Source organism: Ambystoma mexicanum, chromosome 12 (genome assembly GCF_040938575.1).
Source record: "Ambystoma mexicanum isolate Mex_15411 chromosome 12, UKY_AmexF1_1, whole genome shotgun sequence".
Taxonomy (NCBI): Eukaryota; Metazoa; Chordata; class Amphibia; order Caudata; family Ambystomatidae; genus Ambystoma; species Ambystoma mexicanum.
The window spans coordinates 818074976-818093517 of NC_090936.1; the positions used below are offsets into that span (position 1 = coordinate 818074976).

Sequence of the window (18542 nt, forward strand, 5' to 3'; positions counted from 1 at the left end):
CCATGATAACCTGAATGGGACCATTGGGAGACCATTTTGTAATTGCCCGCCATTTGCTTTTTTGAACGCTTTGCAAATATATTCTGTGCTTCAGGTCTACATACAGTGCGAGGCCACGGCCTGAACTTTGAATGCTAACGTAGGCAGGAATGTGAAGCCCTGCAGAAATACATTGTTTTTCTTAGTCTGCAAAACCTTGAAGCTGTACATATGCAGCGGCTAATCAGCAACCCAGGTGCCAACCTGTCTTGCAAACGCTATTTAAGAGAGCAGCTAAATAAGAATTATATGCGACTAACGATGCTCCTCCATGAAAGATGGTATCTTTCTCTGCTTCAGAACTGTCTGACCCTTAGCCCATGAGTGCAGCAAATAGATAATATCGAATGTTTTGACTGAATGAAGTTACGTGCTTAACTGCCTAACTGTCAATTACTGAACCCTAGCTTCTACGTCATGTATACGGGCAACCGAATAATGCTGTACAATGATGATGTGTTATTTATATATATTACTGCTTTATTGACGGCTCGCTCTCTCTCCTCTCACAGTGTTTGTGAGCACACATCGTGAGGTGTTGAGACCCGGTCGGCCGACTGAAATACTCTGAAAATAAACCAGACTTGTTTGGGAAACGAACCTCACGACTACCGTGTCATTAGTATATGGGTATTGTGTATTTTATTCCATATATGGTCTTACAACAGTGAAAAGCATTTTCCAGTGAGAGAAGTTTTTATTACTTGGATGATAGAACTACAATTAGTAAAAGCATGGCTCTTTGATTATATTCTCTTTTCGAAATTAGGGATGTAAAAGCACTCATGTGTGTGCTGTAAATACAGGCTAGCTTATAAAACACACACACGCACATGCACACACATTTTTTGTTCATCATACTGCAGACATAGGCTATAATAAAAATAAAACATGAGGCTATATATATGTGTCTAAAAATTCAAAACAATGGACCCATCATCCTATCACAATAAACAACAAAGACTCCTGTGAATAATATTCACTCTCTTTATTTTGCTACTGGCTTGTACGCCATTCTGGCCCTGCCTTTTAATGAGCTGCACACAAATCTTAAAATTAAAAAAAAGCATAAGCCAAATAAACAGAGATCAAGTCATGTAAGTGCATTTCTTTCAACTTTTCAAACTGTTATATTCTATGGTACATATGTACATTATTGGTATATTTTATAAATATACTACATGTTCTCTGGTAACAGCAATAAATATCAACAGGTACTTTAGGCACACAGCATTGAAAAAATGCAAAATTTGTACTATTCTGTGAGTTCAGTCTGATAACACTGTTACATAACACTTTTGCACTCAAAACAAAACGTATCCCACAAAATCAACACCAGCAGAGGGTTCCCACTGTAAGTGCTGGGCATAGTTTCGTTCACTGCTCTTCAAAACAGAGATTACATAAGAAAATATTTAGCAAAGGCTTTTGTACTCGGGGAAAGAATATGCAATTGAAAATGCTTGCAAGATAAGTACAGTCTATTAACATAATATACAGCCATGCTGAAGCACACGTTTGGTCAGCAATGCTTCAGCGAGCACTAATAGGAAAAATCAAACCCCTCAGAAACATGTATTTTGCCATATATAGAGGAATGTTCTGCATGACTGAAGTATGTGTACGTTATGGTATTCTAGTCTATGTTGTTTTCCAATAAAATGTACATGCATGGTGGTGGTCACCTGTTACACTCATGCATTTTGGTCCCTGTAATGCAATTTTAGTGCTTTGCACTACAAAAGTGCAAACACTGTTAAACCTAGAAGTTAAAGGTTAACACACATGTTTTGCACTTCCATGTGCAGGAAGTGTAAATGCCACCTGCAGGCATGCGAAATCCATAGGAATCCAATGCATTAACCCAAGCATGAAAATGACTTTGCTTTTGGCAGGCGGAGCATAGGGATTAGTGGGAAACAGACATTAGTTTCCTACCCCAGTTCTGCCTGCTGAAACAATGGAAATGCATCAGTGTACGACAGGTGCAAAACCTGGCATACACATTTTCCTGCAGGTTAATGCACCTGTCTTAACACTCTCGGAAATGGAAAATGAGATCCCTAGCTATTTTTAGTCTTTTAATAATGACCTACTGAGCCTGTAAGGATACAGATGTTGCTCTAAATGTGTCCAGAAGGTTATGACAGAGCACCAGCACATCCACCTTTGTGCGATGTGATGGACCTGGTAGGTAACGAATTGTTCACCAAAGCATACCAAGATGCTTAATGGATATATGTTATTGTCCATAATGGGTGTTCTCCAAAAGTATAAATTCATATCAATGTTTGCAGCATTGAACTGGTAGTGTTCCCTGCTTATTTATAAATATCTCAAAAGTTGAAAAGAGGTGGGGAGATGCTGATGCTTCTTTGCCTTTCAGTCGGTCATCCTGTCACCAAACCCGCTATAGGCAGAATTCACTTCAGAGATGCCTGTTTGCTGATCAGGCCCTTGCCGCTGAATTATTTTCCCCAATTCTGCTTAATGTCTCATACCCCAACCACTCCCCATTCTCTCTATAATGCCACCATGCCATGTTACCCCATCTGCTGCACCCATCACCATCACACATGCGTCAATGGTACGCCTCATTCCTCAATTCTCTGCTCCACAATCCATCCTTCCACCCAAAAACCCATGTGCTTACCTATCCCTGCCACGCCCCCATACATGCCTTTACCTGTAGCAATTCTTCACTCTGCACACCATGCTCAGAATCCCTGAAACCGCTGTCGCTCAGAATCCCTGAAACCACCCTCAATCTGAAGGAAACCTGCATCCCTAGCGCGGCACACGCCAGGCACTAGGGAGTCAGTCTGCCCCATGTTTGATGGAACCTGACCGATTTCCCTACATTCAGTGAATCAGGGTTTGGGAAAGCATGTTAAATCTATGTTGATATCTGCGCTGCAGCCTTACACCAAATCCAGGAGGTTGCAAACTCTGCACCTGACACAGGAGAAAACCAGAGAGTCAAGATTACAGAAGATCTGTTTGCAGAATCTTATCTTCAAGTTATCAAATATATAATGTCCAACTTTCAAAAAGGCAGATGATAACCTGTGTTAGATCTCCTCTACATTGTTATTGATGATGGCCAACACTATTTCTATTCAGGTTGTGCCAGTGACTACAGAGTAATAGAACTAGACGGGAGAACCATAGGACAGCAAACCAATGAAATGTCATTGGAGCAATGCTTTGTGGTTGATAAAATTGCTAGCCTGTGGAGCAGATGGCCAATTTACTTATCACCTGTAGAACATATTGTTATATCAATATATATTTTCAGAAAGAAATTTAACAATTGCAGTCAAATGGTGCCAGATTCCAATATGCCCAGTCAAAACAGCCGTGCCTGGATCGATTATGCCTATTTAGCAGAGTAAGACCAACGCCCAACAGCTCCAGATTACAGATTGCCCAAGGCAAGATTCCAGTAGGTTTAGTTGGCACAGCTTCACCGATTCGGTAAATTCCCACTGCCTGCAGAAGTTCCCAATAGAATGATATAAGTAAGCTCAACACATGCCCAGATTCAATAATGTCCAGACATCACAACAGGGGTAAATGAAATTAGGCACAGCAAGTACATTAATTCCAGTGTCATAATACCTGTTTACTACAGAATCGCCATCTTTTGCAGTGAATACACACAAAGGAGTAGCATAGGAGTGGAACAGGCAGCCCTATACATAAAGAAGTAGGGATGTTTGCACACTGGAGCTGATCAACCGTGCATACTTTATGCCGTGCTTACAAACCATCAGGTGAATCAACACTGCAGCAATTGGTCAATATTTGCAAGCAGACAGGCATTCCAAATGACAGATGTTTTGAGTTCTTGCACACAGAACCGTATTCTCATGTTGAACATGTGTGTGGTTGCTGCAGGCCCCCCACACTCCATCTGCCTAGTAGGACAATACTACTGACACCATTCTTTGCTCAATATTATAAATTGTCAACCCCTTTCAATGCTTCCTACTGAGCCTACAAAAAGCATGACAACGAAGGATACATGCAGAGAGCACGAACGTCTCTTTGTACTGGTTTCACTAGATTCCCAGATCAATGCCATCCATTCAATGGATCTCTACTAGAATAAGCTAACAGATCCTTGACTCTAGACTCCAGCCACTTACTTGTAGGCGACACATTGATCTCTGCAGCTGGTACATTACTTTACTGGAGTATCTTGCAAGGATTAGAAAGCTGCTTGTGAGACAAAGGCAATAACCCTGTTTCCCTTGCTTACTGCTAAACAAAATAAATAAGAATGCTATCTTCTTTGGCTAATGGGAGACCTTGTGGAAAGAGACATCAATACTTGGAAAAGGTTGGGGAGGGTTATTGAAATCGAGGGGGCACAGAAAAGGGCAAGAGTAGATCGAGCAAACAACAAGATGGATGACAAAGGAACAGTGGAACAAGTACACATAGTTCTACAGATGAAGGATGCTGAAAATCAAGAACAAAAGGGGTGGGCGAAAGCAAATTAAAGGGAAGTGAAACTGAACCGCTGTTTTGGGAGGTGTTAAACATAGTGATGATTCCCAGTCTTTGAAAGTGACAGTATATTTAACTGGCCAGTGATCACCGTCATCTATGCATTCGGCAGGTCCTTGTGTTGTGCATTGCACTCATGGGTGTGTATGCAAATATATTCAGTGTAAAGAAATGAAAGTACCAATGAAACTAAAATGGGGAAAAAACAGAAATGGCATCAAGCTTAAGAATCACATCATATCTATTTCTTAAATAGCGCTCCGCACCTTTGGGTCTCAGAGCGCTGAAATATTAGATGACATTATTATCCCTCAGTGTGATACTCAATGTATCGACCTCGGAACGAAGTTGCACTTAGTTTCAGAAAGTAAGCACAATCCATGCTGGTCTTGGGATCTGATGTGCTACTTCCAGTTTCACTATCAATGTCATGGCAATGAATTAGCTTAATGGAAACGTCATTTGTTGTTTTGCTCTCCTACAGACATTCCTCTGAGGCAAGCAGATGTTTTCCTTTCTCTCCCACTGCGTGTTCCAAACCATGGTAGCAGGCAAATTTGAAGACATCTGCAGGCTCACACGCAAGACTGCCGCTCAGTGGAGTGGCTGCTGGCTCTCATTGAAGCGGCACCAGCAGAAGAGAGGGGCTTGACAGTGAAAAGGGAGAGTGAAAGAACAACAAAAAGATGGACGAAGGTACAGAGTGAGTAGGATGAAGGCAGGGGAGAGGGGACAGAAGGTAAAGAGTAGAGAAAGCAAGCAGATTTCATCGTAGACATTTGGACTGCCAGGCATGGGACTAGAAGGAGGTGCATTTACGAACTGATTGACAGGAACCTGCATCCAATCATGATCTTCTTGATGCTGCCATTTAAAGGTCAGGCACATTCTGCTTGGATGAATGCTCAGAGCCATTCAATTTACTGTTGTATTCTTACACACGTGAACAATCATCGCACAGTACAGGACCACTTCGTTCACAAATGGCTTTGCCACTTTATACACAAAACTGTAAATGGCAGTATAGCTAAGGCCGTCTGTGTACCAAGTCACAATTTTGCTTTACTCGCTTCGGGGAAACGTTGCTGAACTATGTTGCATTATCTTCCCGTTTGAAAGTCTGACACGAGGGCACGAACTAGTTATTTTCCTATAACCTCAAATGACATGTCAATATTCACTGACACACATTATGCAGTCCAAATAATGGAGGCAACTGTAATTAGGATCGGGGATCTCCTGTACCATACACGTTATAACACCACACACATAATCTTATTAATGTCACAGTGGTGTAGTTCTTTGGGGGATAATCATTGCCAGTTTTCTATGCATTCAATGCAGCTGTTAATTTGTCAGATGCTCGTTTCAAACCTTGAGATTCACATGGGGAGAACAAGTTGAACAACGTGTTTCCTCTTGTTGCAAGAACATCGTGTGTCAATACATCTACTTGCACTAGTCCAACAGCAATCCTTAGTGGAGTCTATAAAAGAATACCGAGATAGCAGTCACATGCTATATTTGCATAGAAGGACTAACGCTATGTTTACCAGAGGCTTGGTTCACGTTAGTGAACTTGTCTTTCCAAGGTGCTGCATGTTTCCTGTACCATGTATTGCCATTAGGTTGTGACTGCTCCCTGCCATTTCGCCTGGTTTCACTGTCAGACTAACCTTGGCTTTCTAGGATCCGGAACTGCCATTGTGGATATGCAGAGGCAGTCTCAGGATGAACAACTGGGGAGGTCAGTTCTGTTAGTCCTTTTTTCTTTTTTATTATGCGGGAGGAGCAACTTGCAGATATATTCTTAGGTTTCATTTGATATTTCTGCTGGGGCATCATCAGTTCCTCACTAATCAAGGTGATCTGAATTGTTATTGCAGTGCTACTCTCCCAGCAGAAAACTACTCTTCACAAGTGCACACACTGGTGTTTCATTCCATAGCCGTAGACTGGATTAATCCACCCTCTCTCCTCAAGTCCCTATTACTGAGTGTGATATACAGAGTTCTGGAAATATTAGACTCCTACCAGAAAACAGAGTCATTTTCTTTCCGGCGCCCGGTAATGTGGTCTTACTGGGGGATTACAGCCCCGGCAGTCCCGGTAATTGCCTATTGCCAGGCACTGAAAAAATATTACTCCCCATTCCCATTCGAGTCCCATTGGACTCAATGGGAATTGTGAGGACGGATGCACCGACACCATTCATGACTGGTGCCAGTGCATCCGTCAAGGTCTGTGAGCAGGTGTCGATCCACCCACCAGGTCAGACCTGGCGGGCGGAAAGGAACCCACCCGCAGACCTTGTAGTTTGACAGTCCGGCAACAACGGTGCTGGTAGCTTACTGATTTTTATTTCAGTAGCCTTGATTAATCCACCCTCTCCTCCTCACTGTCATCTCTCATACTTTACATCATTATTCTACTTTTCTATATCCTCCTTGATTTATGACACACTACATACTGTTTATACTGAACTTCGAGCAGCGCAATAGAATGCCCGGCATCCATTTCTATTTCAAGCAATGGTTCTCAATTCTGACTCAGTAGGATTGGGCATTGGGACAGCCAAAAATGCCTCTTTCCCTGACATCATCTATATCGCCATATTTGATTATCCAAAATTCTAACACAAACAATGTTCATGTAATTAAAAACTTCACATTATCTGCCTGCAACTCGCAAATACGTTACCACCCTCCATCCCTTCCTATTGTTTTATTCTCCCAACCTTAAACCAAGGCAGTTCACAATGCATATTCACATGAGGAATTGAACTGAAAAATCTGCTATTTTTTTTCGGGTCAAACCATACCAGGGGCATTCATGATTGAATTCCTTACCCAGCTAGACCAAAGGCAAATGTGTTAATCACCAACAGTGTAAGCATTCATTGGTAAAGCTAAGCCGTGCCATCATGTACAGCCTCATTTTAAATGAGGCAGGGTGGGCACTTACATATAATCAAGGTTCCCACCCTGCTAGGGCTATTCTACATCAGCCCTGGGGTGTCCATATGACCCCACTGTTACGATAGCTTCACTGGCTCCCTGTGGAGCAACACATCAGGTTTAAGACACTGTGCATTGTGCATAGGGCTATCCATGACTTGGGTGCAGAATTTCTTTAGAGTAAATTTGTTCTGTACATTCCTGCTCAGCCTCTTTGATCTCAGGATCTCAGGACCTTACAACCCCCTAGGTTCAGGCTCACTCGTACGGGGGACTGTGTTTTTTCAGTAGTTGCCACCAAAGCTTGGAACCAGCTGCCTCTTATTCTACACAGAACTGAGTCTCACATCGCATTCCGTCCCGCTCTGAAGACTTTTCTGAAGACTTTTCTGTTTTAATCCTGCTATCCTGATCCTTGCCTCTTGTTAGAGCCAAGATGCCTTCGGGCTTATGCTGCGCTCTATAAATATCCTTAAGATAAGATAAGAAGTGTAATGCTTTCACGTCTTAATTTCTAAATCTGCCACATCCCAGTGGGCCCTGTTTTTCTGTAGTGACAGGGAGCATGAGAGGCATGGAGTAGACATAAGATGTCCACAGTGCTGACCTCATCCGTCTTGTCAGTGTTTTTTTTTTAAATGGATGCATGAGATTTTCATGCTACCGTAAAAGAAGTGTATTCCTATTGAAACTGCCTTGGTTTTGAACCTGCTACAGTGCAGGCAGTATCCATAGATATCCATTAGCAAATACTGACTGCAAAGGTACATTTGCAGGTGCGTTTACTTTTTCACAATAAAGTTAGTAAAATGAAAGAGTAAAAGAAATGTCACCTTGTTTTATTCTTTTTTTTCCCCGTCCATCTATTGAATGATAACTGCATGCACGGCACCTAACAGCATGTGAGGGCAAAGGTTGGTAGTCTGCTACATGCAATTTACATTTGATAGAAATGAACCCCTGTGTATACATTAGGGAAGATCTCTGACTTCATGACTATAGTGAGTTAAAATATGTCGTGACTTTGAAGAGTATGATGGGCAACTAGTACAGGTGCACAACAGATAGACTACTTATATCAACGTGAATGGACTTCACATACAACCTCTAACAAACCAGTTGCCCCTTTACCCTGGGAGGCAGGAGGAGTAGAAAGGTACCAACTTTTCTCGTGTGGCCACCAGGAAAATGGGTTGAATTTTTATTGTATCACCATAAGTTTTGTCTTGAGATGGTTTTGCAAATATGTACATTCATGTACTGGACCACCCAGGTTAACACATATGTGCAGTTCTGTTCTCTGCATCTGATTCTGCACATGCTTAAAGTGCAGTATAAATGTGGAGATCAAAACCAGGAGAAACTGCCTTTACCATTCACTTCCACCCTCAGTTCTGTAAAAAATGTAAATCTGCCTGTAAGTTATGCTTTTCATATGCCATTACAATGGATCCCTTTGGAATCCTCCTCCTTTTAGCAGGTGCTAAATGGAGGCAGATTCCATAGGAATCCATCCGTTTTGAGGCTCCACGAGATCTCATACGGACATGAAACAAAGGACACATAAAAGACGGAGGAGGAAAGTACGGCAGTGATCTAGACTCTGCTTTGTGCCCTTCTCTGCATCTTCCAGGCGCCCCAGACATGCTCAGGTCCCCTATCCGAGTGAGGTGACCTGAGCCTTTCTGAAAGCAGCTCAGATGAAGCGAGTGCCTTCTCTGTGTTCCTTTCATCTGCCCTTCTTTTGGTGAACCTGGACCTTTGGCTCTAAAACTCAAGTACTTTTGAACAAGGCAGCCTTCTGCACCTGCATGGGGATTTGCTATAGAATTGCATTCAATAAATGTCCGCCATTTGGAAATGCATCTCCAAAATGGAGCCGCCACTCATCTCCAGCAGCACATAATAGCAAGAAATCAGCTTAGGTTTCACTCAGTACCTGTTGTTATAAAGACATCTAAACACGTGGACAGCACTGAGTGCATAGATCCTAAATTGCTGATGGGAAAAGGATATCATTCATCATGAGATCGGGACGCATATGCAGGGTCAGGAGGTTGTACCATCTTAGAATACATCTTATTTGTAAAAAGGAGAAAAATCAAAAAGTGTGGTTCTATGAGAAGAACCTTCAAGGATACAAATGCTATTCCAAAACATATTTCAAAAAAAGGTTGTCAGGGGGGACACACTAGGGAGTAACATGTATTATACATTACTAAAATATGCTTTACTGCAATTGTGGGACAATCTTTTGTCTAAAGGCAATTTGTCTTTGACTTTGGAATTTCATTTCCTTTACTTGTAGGCATGGGATGCCGCAGCTACACGTCAAATTGTGAAAGTAACAGTTTCTTTTACTCCGGCCAATGTTCAGTAATATGAACACAAATAAAATCATCAAATTGTGCTGCTATAAGTTAGACTCAGGCAATTCTGGCATGTCTGCCATATCATCCATAATATAGCCGATTCCATATCGTCCATTGGGAGCAGTGTCAACCTTTAGAGTTGGTGATCCACTCTGCTTTCGGTAGATGGTGCTGCCAATACTAGGAGATGGCATCTCACTGGGAATCTTGTCATGGATCAAGCTGGCATCATCATCTTCCAGGTTAGAGGTTTCTTTAATGATACGTCCTCGTTTGTAAGAAACCGAAGCCAAACCACCAGAGCTATCGTCTATAAGGTTGCACATGCGAACGAGAAAGACGATTGGGACAGGCAGCACAGCAACTGCGATCAGAGACATACAGACAACTATTCCCCAAGTTGGATAGATCCTGAATTCCTCTGTGGCCTGAAAAAATTGAAAGAAACAACTATTAATACATGTTATATAGCAGCTTAAAACAAAATAAGAGTGGTAATAACAAATAAACGATGATAATAGGTTTCAATGACAATGTTTATTGGACGAGAGTGGCAGGTCTAAATATTTGAGGATCTAACACGTGGTTTAGATTTGCCCACTGTGAAAAGAAAACAGCAACACAGTTTAAAAACATGGACATTTGGTTTGTTGAAAAATGATATAGGACAGTACTTTCCGGCATATTTGGTTTGTGGTTTGAACAAAGCTACACTTTAAAAAGTAATTTTTTAAAATAATCCTTATTTTTTTAATGCTAGTTTTTCAATGACCTTCTTCTCAGACTTGCTTATTTTTTAGATAAAACCTTTTCTTTCGAGACTGTGCATTTTTGCTTTTTGGTTGAACTAATTTCACTCACCCCTAATTTTTAAGACTGGGTGCATCTAGACCAGGCTTGTCCAACCTTTTTGAATGTGGGGCCGAAGTATTAACTTTTTGTCACCTGGTGGGCCGGCGAGCCAAAAGTGAACACCCTCACCCAAAGCAGTACATTCAAAAGCGATGGTGTGTGATCTTTGACACAATAGCATCACAGGCATAGCCATGCAGTCCCAAAGATAGCTTTTGGTGTCAGGGGCAGTGATCAAAGGTTAGTTTCTTGTGATTTCTTCCAGTGTGTATGTGTTGATATTTCTCTGAAATAGTGGGGGCGACCAAGTGTAGCGAGGGAGCTATAACGATCTAGGGAGGGCTTGGGGGGGTCGCCCCCAATTCTTTTCCAAATCTGGGGCTGAAATTGTGCATTTTACAGCAGGACAAGTGACCAAAAAGCCATAAGTTTACAATCAGTTCTAAAGGGGACCATGTACATTCCATGTCACCAACAGCAGACAAGAACATTGTAAAACACAACACATTTTAATGATTGTAATGATCAATGTGTCCACAGTGTAAGACTGCACTGTCACTGATGTAACACATGGCATGCTGGTTGTGCTCAAAATATGCCTATGTAGCAACACGTCTATGCTGGCTGTTCCCAATGTAGGCCAGCATTGTCCTAATCTGCTAATCTGCAAGGAACTGGACAATCATGCTGCAATCTCTACCTCTCCTGTCCCTTCGCAGGCCCTCTGTGCGGCACTGGCCTCTCATGTCGTCTCAAAAACGCAGGACATCCTGTCCGCACTATCCTCCTATCCTCTCCCTCCCCCTACTCCCTGCTCCTCCTCTGGCCCTTCTGCAGCCTCCCCTCCTCCATCCTTCTCTTCCTTTACCCTTTTCTCCCCAGACGAGGTTTCTAGACAAGTCTGATCTATGAAAGTCTCGTTGAAACAGGTTTACCCCTGTTCTTCCAAAACTATCAAGGACCACATCGACTCCCTGGCTCCTGCCCTGGCTGATTTCTGCAACCACTCCTTCACCACTGGAGTCTTCCCATCCTCCCTGAAGCACTCCCTTGTGCACCCCCTTCTATCGCCCAATCTCTATCACTCCCTTCCTGGGCAAGCTCCTGGAGAAACAGGCCATCTCCCAGCTGACTCTCCATAATTAATCTGTTGGTTGTCTTCATAACCATCAGTCTGGCTTCAGAGCTGCCAGAAGCAGGGAAACTGCTCTCCTGAACATCCGTTAAGACCTTCTCTCCAACCTTGATTCTAACACGCCTTGCATCCTCATCCTGCTTGATCTCTCTTCTGCCTTTGATAATGTCAACCATGCCGTCCTACTCAACTATCTCCATGATAACCTGGGTATCACTGGTCAGGCTCTGGTGTGGCTGACCTCTTTCCTCACTGACCAACCCTCCCAGGTCCAACTTGGGCCCTTCCTCTCCTCTGTCTTCTACTCTACCTGTGGTGTCCCCCAGGGGTCTAACCTCTCTCCCTGGCTTTTCAACCAATACCTGGTGCTCCTTGCCCACCGCATCGCCACTCTCTGCCCCAACTTCCAGTGCTATGCGGATGACACCCACCTCATTTTCAGGCTAACCTCTGCCTCCTCCTCCCCGTCCCTCATCTCTGACTGTCTGCTATCCAGGAGTGGTGTGCCGCCAATGACCTCTGCCTTAATGCCAGCAAGACAGAGATTCTCCTCATCGGCACACCGGCTCCCTCCTTCCCTGTAGCTCTCTGGCCGGCCTCTCTTGGCCCTCCTCCTGCTCCCACCTTTGAGGCTAAATACCTTGGGGTCATCTTTGACTCCACACTCTCCTTCTCTCCTCACATTTCTGATGTCTCTAAGAAGTCACACTACCAGCTGCACCTCCTCAGAGGTATTCTTCCTTTCCTCTCCTTCCCCCAGAAGCTCACTGTCTCCAGAACCCTGGTTCTCTCTAGGCTGAACTATTGTAACAGCCTATATCTAAATCTGCCTGCCTCTACTCTCCGCCTTCTCCAACGTATCCTGGACAGGACTGCGAGACTTGTCCTTGTCCTCAAGCCCAGGATCGTATCTCTCCAGGACTGAAAACTCTGCACTGGCTGCAAGGATTAAGTTCAAAATCCTCTGCATTGTCCACAAGGCCTTATGGGGCCTGGGGCCGCAATACCTTCAACTCTCTCTTCCTAAATACCTTCCTTCCCGAGCCCTTCGCTCATCGGCCTCCAACTCCCTCAGGGTCAGTCGCTTCTCCAAGCAACGAGTTGGTGGTAGATCTCTCTCTTCAGCGGGGGCCTCCCTCTGGAACAGCCTTCTTACCTCCCTGAAACTTGAGGAGAACCTTCCTCTTTGCTTCTACTTTCTCTCCCCCTCTCCCCTGCTGAATAACTTGCTGAAACTGCACTGGTTACCTGGCCACCCTGCCTGATCTTGGGCCCAGGCACCACCAGCTGCACACCAGCACTGCCTCCCTGGCAACCCCTGCACCTCGGGACTGTTTTCTGGATCCCTTCAGTCCCCATACCAGCACTTATGTCTGCACTTACCTTGCACTTGCCACCTCTGGCTGTTTATTATCTTATTTTTCTACTACCCGTTATACTGCACTTCCCCTCTCCCTTCCCCCACACACTTTTCCCTTTCCCCCTTTCCAATCCACTTGCGGGATCTGAATGACACCTGCCTAGTAAGATCGCTGTATGTCTTCCCGTTGTTCCCCCTCCCTTGCCTCATCGCGTCTCGAAACACTTGTGTATAGGCGCGTTATAAATGCCATTTCATATCATATCCTCTACAAAGCATGATTGATGCTGCCTGCGCATGTGCAGTGTGCCCAATACATATTCCAGCTTATCTCTGTGATACACATTCATTACTTCTGTGGTAATGAAAGAAGCATAATCCAATTCCAGGGGGCACCTGAGGCAGTAAAAGTCCTCCGCCATGGCCCAGTTTATTTGTCGGACCCAACATTGCAGAAATAAATAAATCAATCGTATCCACTGACCCGACAAACATTGAACAAATAAATAAATCGGCAGGGGAACCGACTTATGAATTTCCCGGGAGGTGCCCAAATATAGGAAGTGACATCACCAGCAGTTATATGACCGCATTTGCACGTAGTCGCCAACTTGGTGCGAGGGGGCAGGGGGATGCAGAACAGTGGAAACATTGGCTAGCATGTACTGCATATACTAAAGTCAAGTAAGAATGAGGTTTAAGCCTGCATTCCAGTAGGCCAATACTGCCCCTACTCCACCCCTCTTTAATCATCCAGGTTGTAGTAGCCCTCAAAAGGCAGAGCAACACAACAAGGATGGGAGAAAGAAATTCCATCCCATCCTGTGAGTGTGTCAAACCTCAGAGCAAAGACTGTGCATGTGCCTCCTACCTTGGAGCACAATCTCACTAATTTGGTGCAAATCTCGCAAGTGGGTGCATGGGAATCCCATGTGTGTGTGTGGGCTGCATACCCTGGATCACATGCTCCCTTCTTCAGTGTGAAACTCTGGCCAAGGCAGTACTGTCCCAATGGTGAGAAGTGTCGTTTTTTCACATTGACTATGCTTAAGCACTTTGGGTTACTGAATAGTGCTGCTAGATTCTGAGTAATTTCATCCCTTTAAATATATTAGCTCTTGTATAACCACAACAGTGCAGATTTATTCTGATGATGATGAAGATGATGTTAGACTTGCTCAATAGTTCTGGTTCTGTATCATTAAATGTACTTCAGATCTTCAGAGTCTCAGGAGGATAGCTCAGGGGCAACATGCTCGCCTTGGAAGCAAGACGACATGGAGCAACACAGGTTCGATCCCTCTGGTTATATTATGTGCATTATAAATAACCAATAAAAATAAATAAATCTGCTGAGAAGTGCTAGGGCCTTGTAAATAAGAGTGTAGCAGCTCAACTGAGAAGTGCTGATGTTGTCCCATTAAATGTATAGCAGCCCCACTAAGATGAACTAGCATTGCCGCAACAAAAGCATAGTATTACAGTTATAGAAGCTGTTTTTAGCAAACTAACTGAGGAGTACCAGCATTGCCCCTTTTCAAATATGCCAGCTCTAGTAGAAAATAGATTACACAGCCCTGCTGAGAAGTGCTGTTACTGTCTCTTTAAAAATATAGAAGCCCATTAGCGCTGCACCATTAGGTCCTGCAAGAACTGTCCCGTTGAATGCTATTACACTGAACAAGGCCAACAGTATGGCAAGGTCCATACTGGGTTCATTGGGACAATTCTGCATTTTGAAGAACAAATACAAAAAAGACTGATTATTTCAGCCGATTTGTGTGGTCAAAAGGCCGAATTATCACATTCTACTGCCCACCCACCCCGCTAAACCCCCTAAGAATGTGACCCCACCTCACCCCACACTCCCACACTGTTACCTTCCTTAGAATTCAGGGAAGTTATCTCCCTCAATTCCTCCGTTCCCCGCCCATAGCATAGCATTCACCCTCACCACGTACACACTCAGAAACATGCAAACAGTCTAATTTGCCCTCTCCCTGCCACCTCCCCCGCAGACGATTTTTAGAAATTGAGGGACAGACTTGCTTTGCATCTTTGCCTCCATTTCTAAAAATCGTAAAATCATTTTGAGTTGGGTGTACCTCTACATCTGTGCACCTCTCTTACCAAGCGGGGTGCACAGATGTACAAATACATCCAACCTAAAAAGATTTTTAGAAATTGAGTGACAGACTTGCTTTGCATCTGTGCCTCCATTTCTAAAAATCGTTTTGGGTTGGGTGTACCTCTACATCTGTGCACCCCTCTTACCAAGAGGTGTGCACAGATGTACAAATACATCCAACCCAAAAAGATTCTTAGAAATTGAGGAACAGATCTGCTTTGCATCTGTGCCTCAATTTCTAAAAACCGTTTGGGTTGGGTGTACTTCTACATCTGTGCACCCCTCTTGCCAAGAGGGGTGCACAGATGTACAAATGCTCCAACCCAAAAAGATTTTTAAAAATTGAGGGACAGACTTACTTGCTTTGCATCTGTGCCTCGATTTCTAAAAATAGTTTTGGGTTGGGTGTACTTCTACATCTGTGCACCCCCTTACCAAGAGGGGTGCACAGATGTACAAATACATTCAAATCAAAAATATTTTTAGAAACTGAGGGACAGACTTGCTTTGCATCTGTGCCTCCATTTCTAAAAATCGTTTTGGGTTGGGTGTACCTCTACATCTGTGCACCACTCTTGCCAAGAGGGGTGCACTGATGTACAAATACACCCAGCCCTAAACGATTTTTAGAAATTGAGGGACAGACTTGCTTTGCATCTTTGCCTCCATTTCTAAAAATCGTAAAATCGTTTTGGTTTGGGTGTACCTCTACATCTGTGCACCCCTCTTAGCAAGAGGGGTGCACAGATGTACAAATACATCCAACCCAAAAAGATTCTTAGAAATTGAGGAACAGATCTGCTTTGCATCTGTGCCTCAATTTCTAAAAACCGTTTGGGTTGGGTGTACCTCTACATCTGTGCACCCCTCTTGCCAAGAGGGGTGCACAGATGTACAAATGCATCCAACCCAAAAAGATTTTTAAAAATTGAGGGACAGACTTACTTGCTTTGCATCTGAGCCTCGATTTCTAAAAATCGTTTTGGGTTGGGTGTACTTCTACATCTGTGCACCCCTCTTGCCAAGAGGGGTGCACAGATGTAGAAGTATACCCAAACCAAAACGATTTTTAGAAATTGAGGGACAGGTGAAAAAGAAGAGCATCTTGCTTTGCATCCGTCCCTCAATTTTTAAACATCGTTTTTTACCCAGCTTTTACCCGGGCCACCAGAGAGAGACACAGTATGGATGGAACAAAGGGCCATCCATACTGCGTCTCTTCTCTCCGGCCTGCGGGGTTCAGGGGGGGCCCGGAGCACCCGCATACTCAGCGCCCCAGAAACCGGGCCGTTATTTATTCAATGTTTGTCGGGTCCGTGGACCCGATTAATTTATTTATTTCTGCAGTGTTGGTCAGACCCAAAATTGCAGAAATAAATAAATTAATCGGGTCCACGGACCTGACAAACATTGGGCAAATAAATAAATAAACTCTGGCCGTCGCCTGTTACTGCCTCTGGTGCCCCCACACTCCCTTTTAGGGGGCACCAGAGGCAGTAACAGTCATCCGCCACAGCCCGGTTTATTTCTTTATTTGTTCAATGTTTTCTGTACAGGCTCGCGGGCCACATGAAATGGTTTGGAGGGCCTCATTGTGGCCCACGGGCCATATGTTGGACAACCTTGATCTTGACAAATCACACATCCCCTCAAATCCCTGCAGGCTCAGCTCCCAACCGCCAGATTCGGGTGAATCTGCTGTAGCCTGCCAAAGAATTGCAATGTCAGAATTTCTGTTGCAGGCTCGGATAAGGTCGGAATGCCCATCCATAAATGTGGGCATTGTGCAAGGATTCGGTCCTCATTGTCAATATAACATCAGCTTTGGGTATTCTCGAAGGAGTTGGGTGAGTTCTTGTGCAGAACATGAGTTTGCGAGCCGACATAAAGAACCAGCAACTTCCTGTTTCCTTTGTGGGTTTTGTTTGTGCTGCAAGAATGTGAGGCAGGTCTGATTCCCACCAGGAGTTGGAGAAGACAGACATGTTTGAGGGGTTAGGCAGGATTTATTTTTTCTTTGGCAACTGCGTGCATTATTTGTGATTTGAAAACCTTTTGTTTTTAAATGGTAAACCTTTATTTTAATTTCTTTCGTTTGTAAGAGACTCCTTCTCTTTTGTGTTGTGATTTCAATTTGAAAGCATTGTCACTTAAGGAAACCTTTATTTTCTTCTTACTTTGTAAGCCATTGTACTTATGAAGATATAACTATTTGTTAGGGAAACATTTGAAACCCTTGGAATTTTAGTTGAGAAACCATTTATTATTTTCTTAGAGAAAATAACTTGTATTTTTATTTTGTTTTTGAACACATCTTCTTGTAAGCAAAAATGTCAGGGATGATATGACGTGGTGATCTCTGTGAAGAAAGAGTACAGCAATCTGTGAACTTGGATTTCTTATCCTCCTACTTGGAATCAGAGTAGGGGGAGGTGCACTTTACAAGCATTCTTGGGATGAGGAACCTTCACTACCTTCCTGCATTGGTGGTGACGAGGATGCTGTTGTGGGTGGTGGTGGTGTTGGGAGTTATGGTGGGAATGGTGGTTACACTGAGACAAAGGCAGAGGAGAAGCCCAAGCCATTGGCACAACCAGTAATGCAGTGGTCAGGAGGAGAGGCTGTACTCAGGATTCAGGGGAAGATGAACCAGTATCCCAGAGGGAAGGTGGATGCACAATGCCCGCTGAGGGTTAAGGAAGGAACAGGAAGTCCTTTGAGAATTCAAGGAGGGCAGGTAGACAGCTTTCAGTTTGCCGGCATCCGGTTGGGCCTCAGAATATATTAAGGTGCCCATTGGGGTTTCAGCATCAGAGACTGAAACTGTGGAGTGCAACTTGTGTCCAGGATGAAAGACTGTTCGGAGGGGGAATATCTCTGCTAATCATTGATTAGGTACCACTGTACTTCTGAATACTCTGCAGCGCTGGCACCAGGATGTGTGAGAGAAGTTCCACCAATTCTAACTCCATACCTTTGATGACAATGAGACTGCAGCAGTGACGTTCCAGAAGGATGTAGCGGAACAGTGATGCTTTAGTTGGAAGAGCAGACATGCCACTGCAGTGAGAGGGTCCTGCTCACACAATGAAAAGTTGGTACCTACTGTAAGGAACTCATGGTGGCAACAGTAAAGACAGACACAAGTGATCACAGTTCAAGGGTGTTTATTGAACAATAAATC

The 18542-nt window shown here is 43.8% G+C and overlaps 1 protein-coding gene across 1 annotated transcript in view; it reads right to left on the reverse strand.

The window, feature by feature from the left end:
* Positions 1-1012: 1012 nt before the first annotated feature.
* Positions 1013-18542, reverse strand: part of SLC6A15 (solute carrier family 6 member 15) — a 778634-nt gene continuing 761104 nt past the window's right edge. Inside the window, exon 12 of the mRNA XM_069629318.1 lies at positions 1013-10311. Within this exon, the coding sequence (XP_069485419.1) occupies positions 9925-10311 (387 nt within the window). The 3' untranslated portion in view covers positions 1013-9924. The remainder of the gene's footprint in view (positions 10312-18542) is intronic.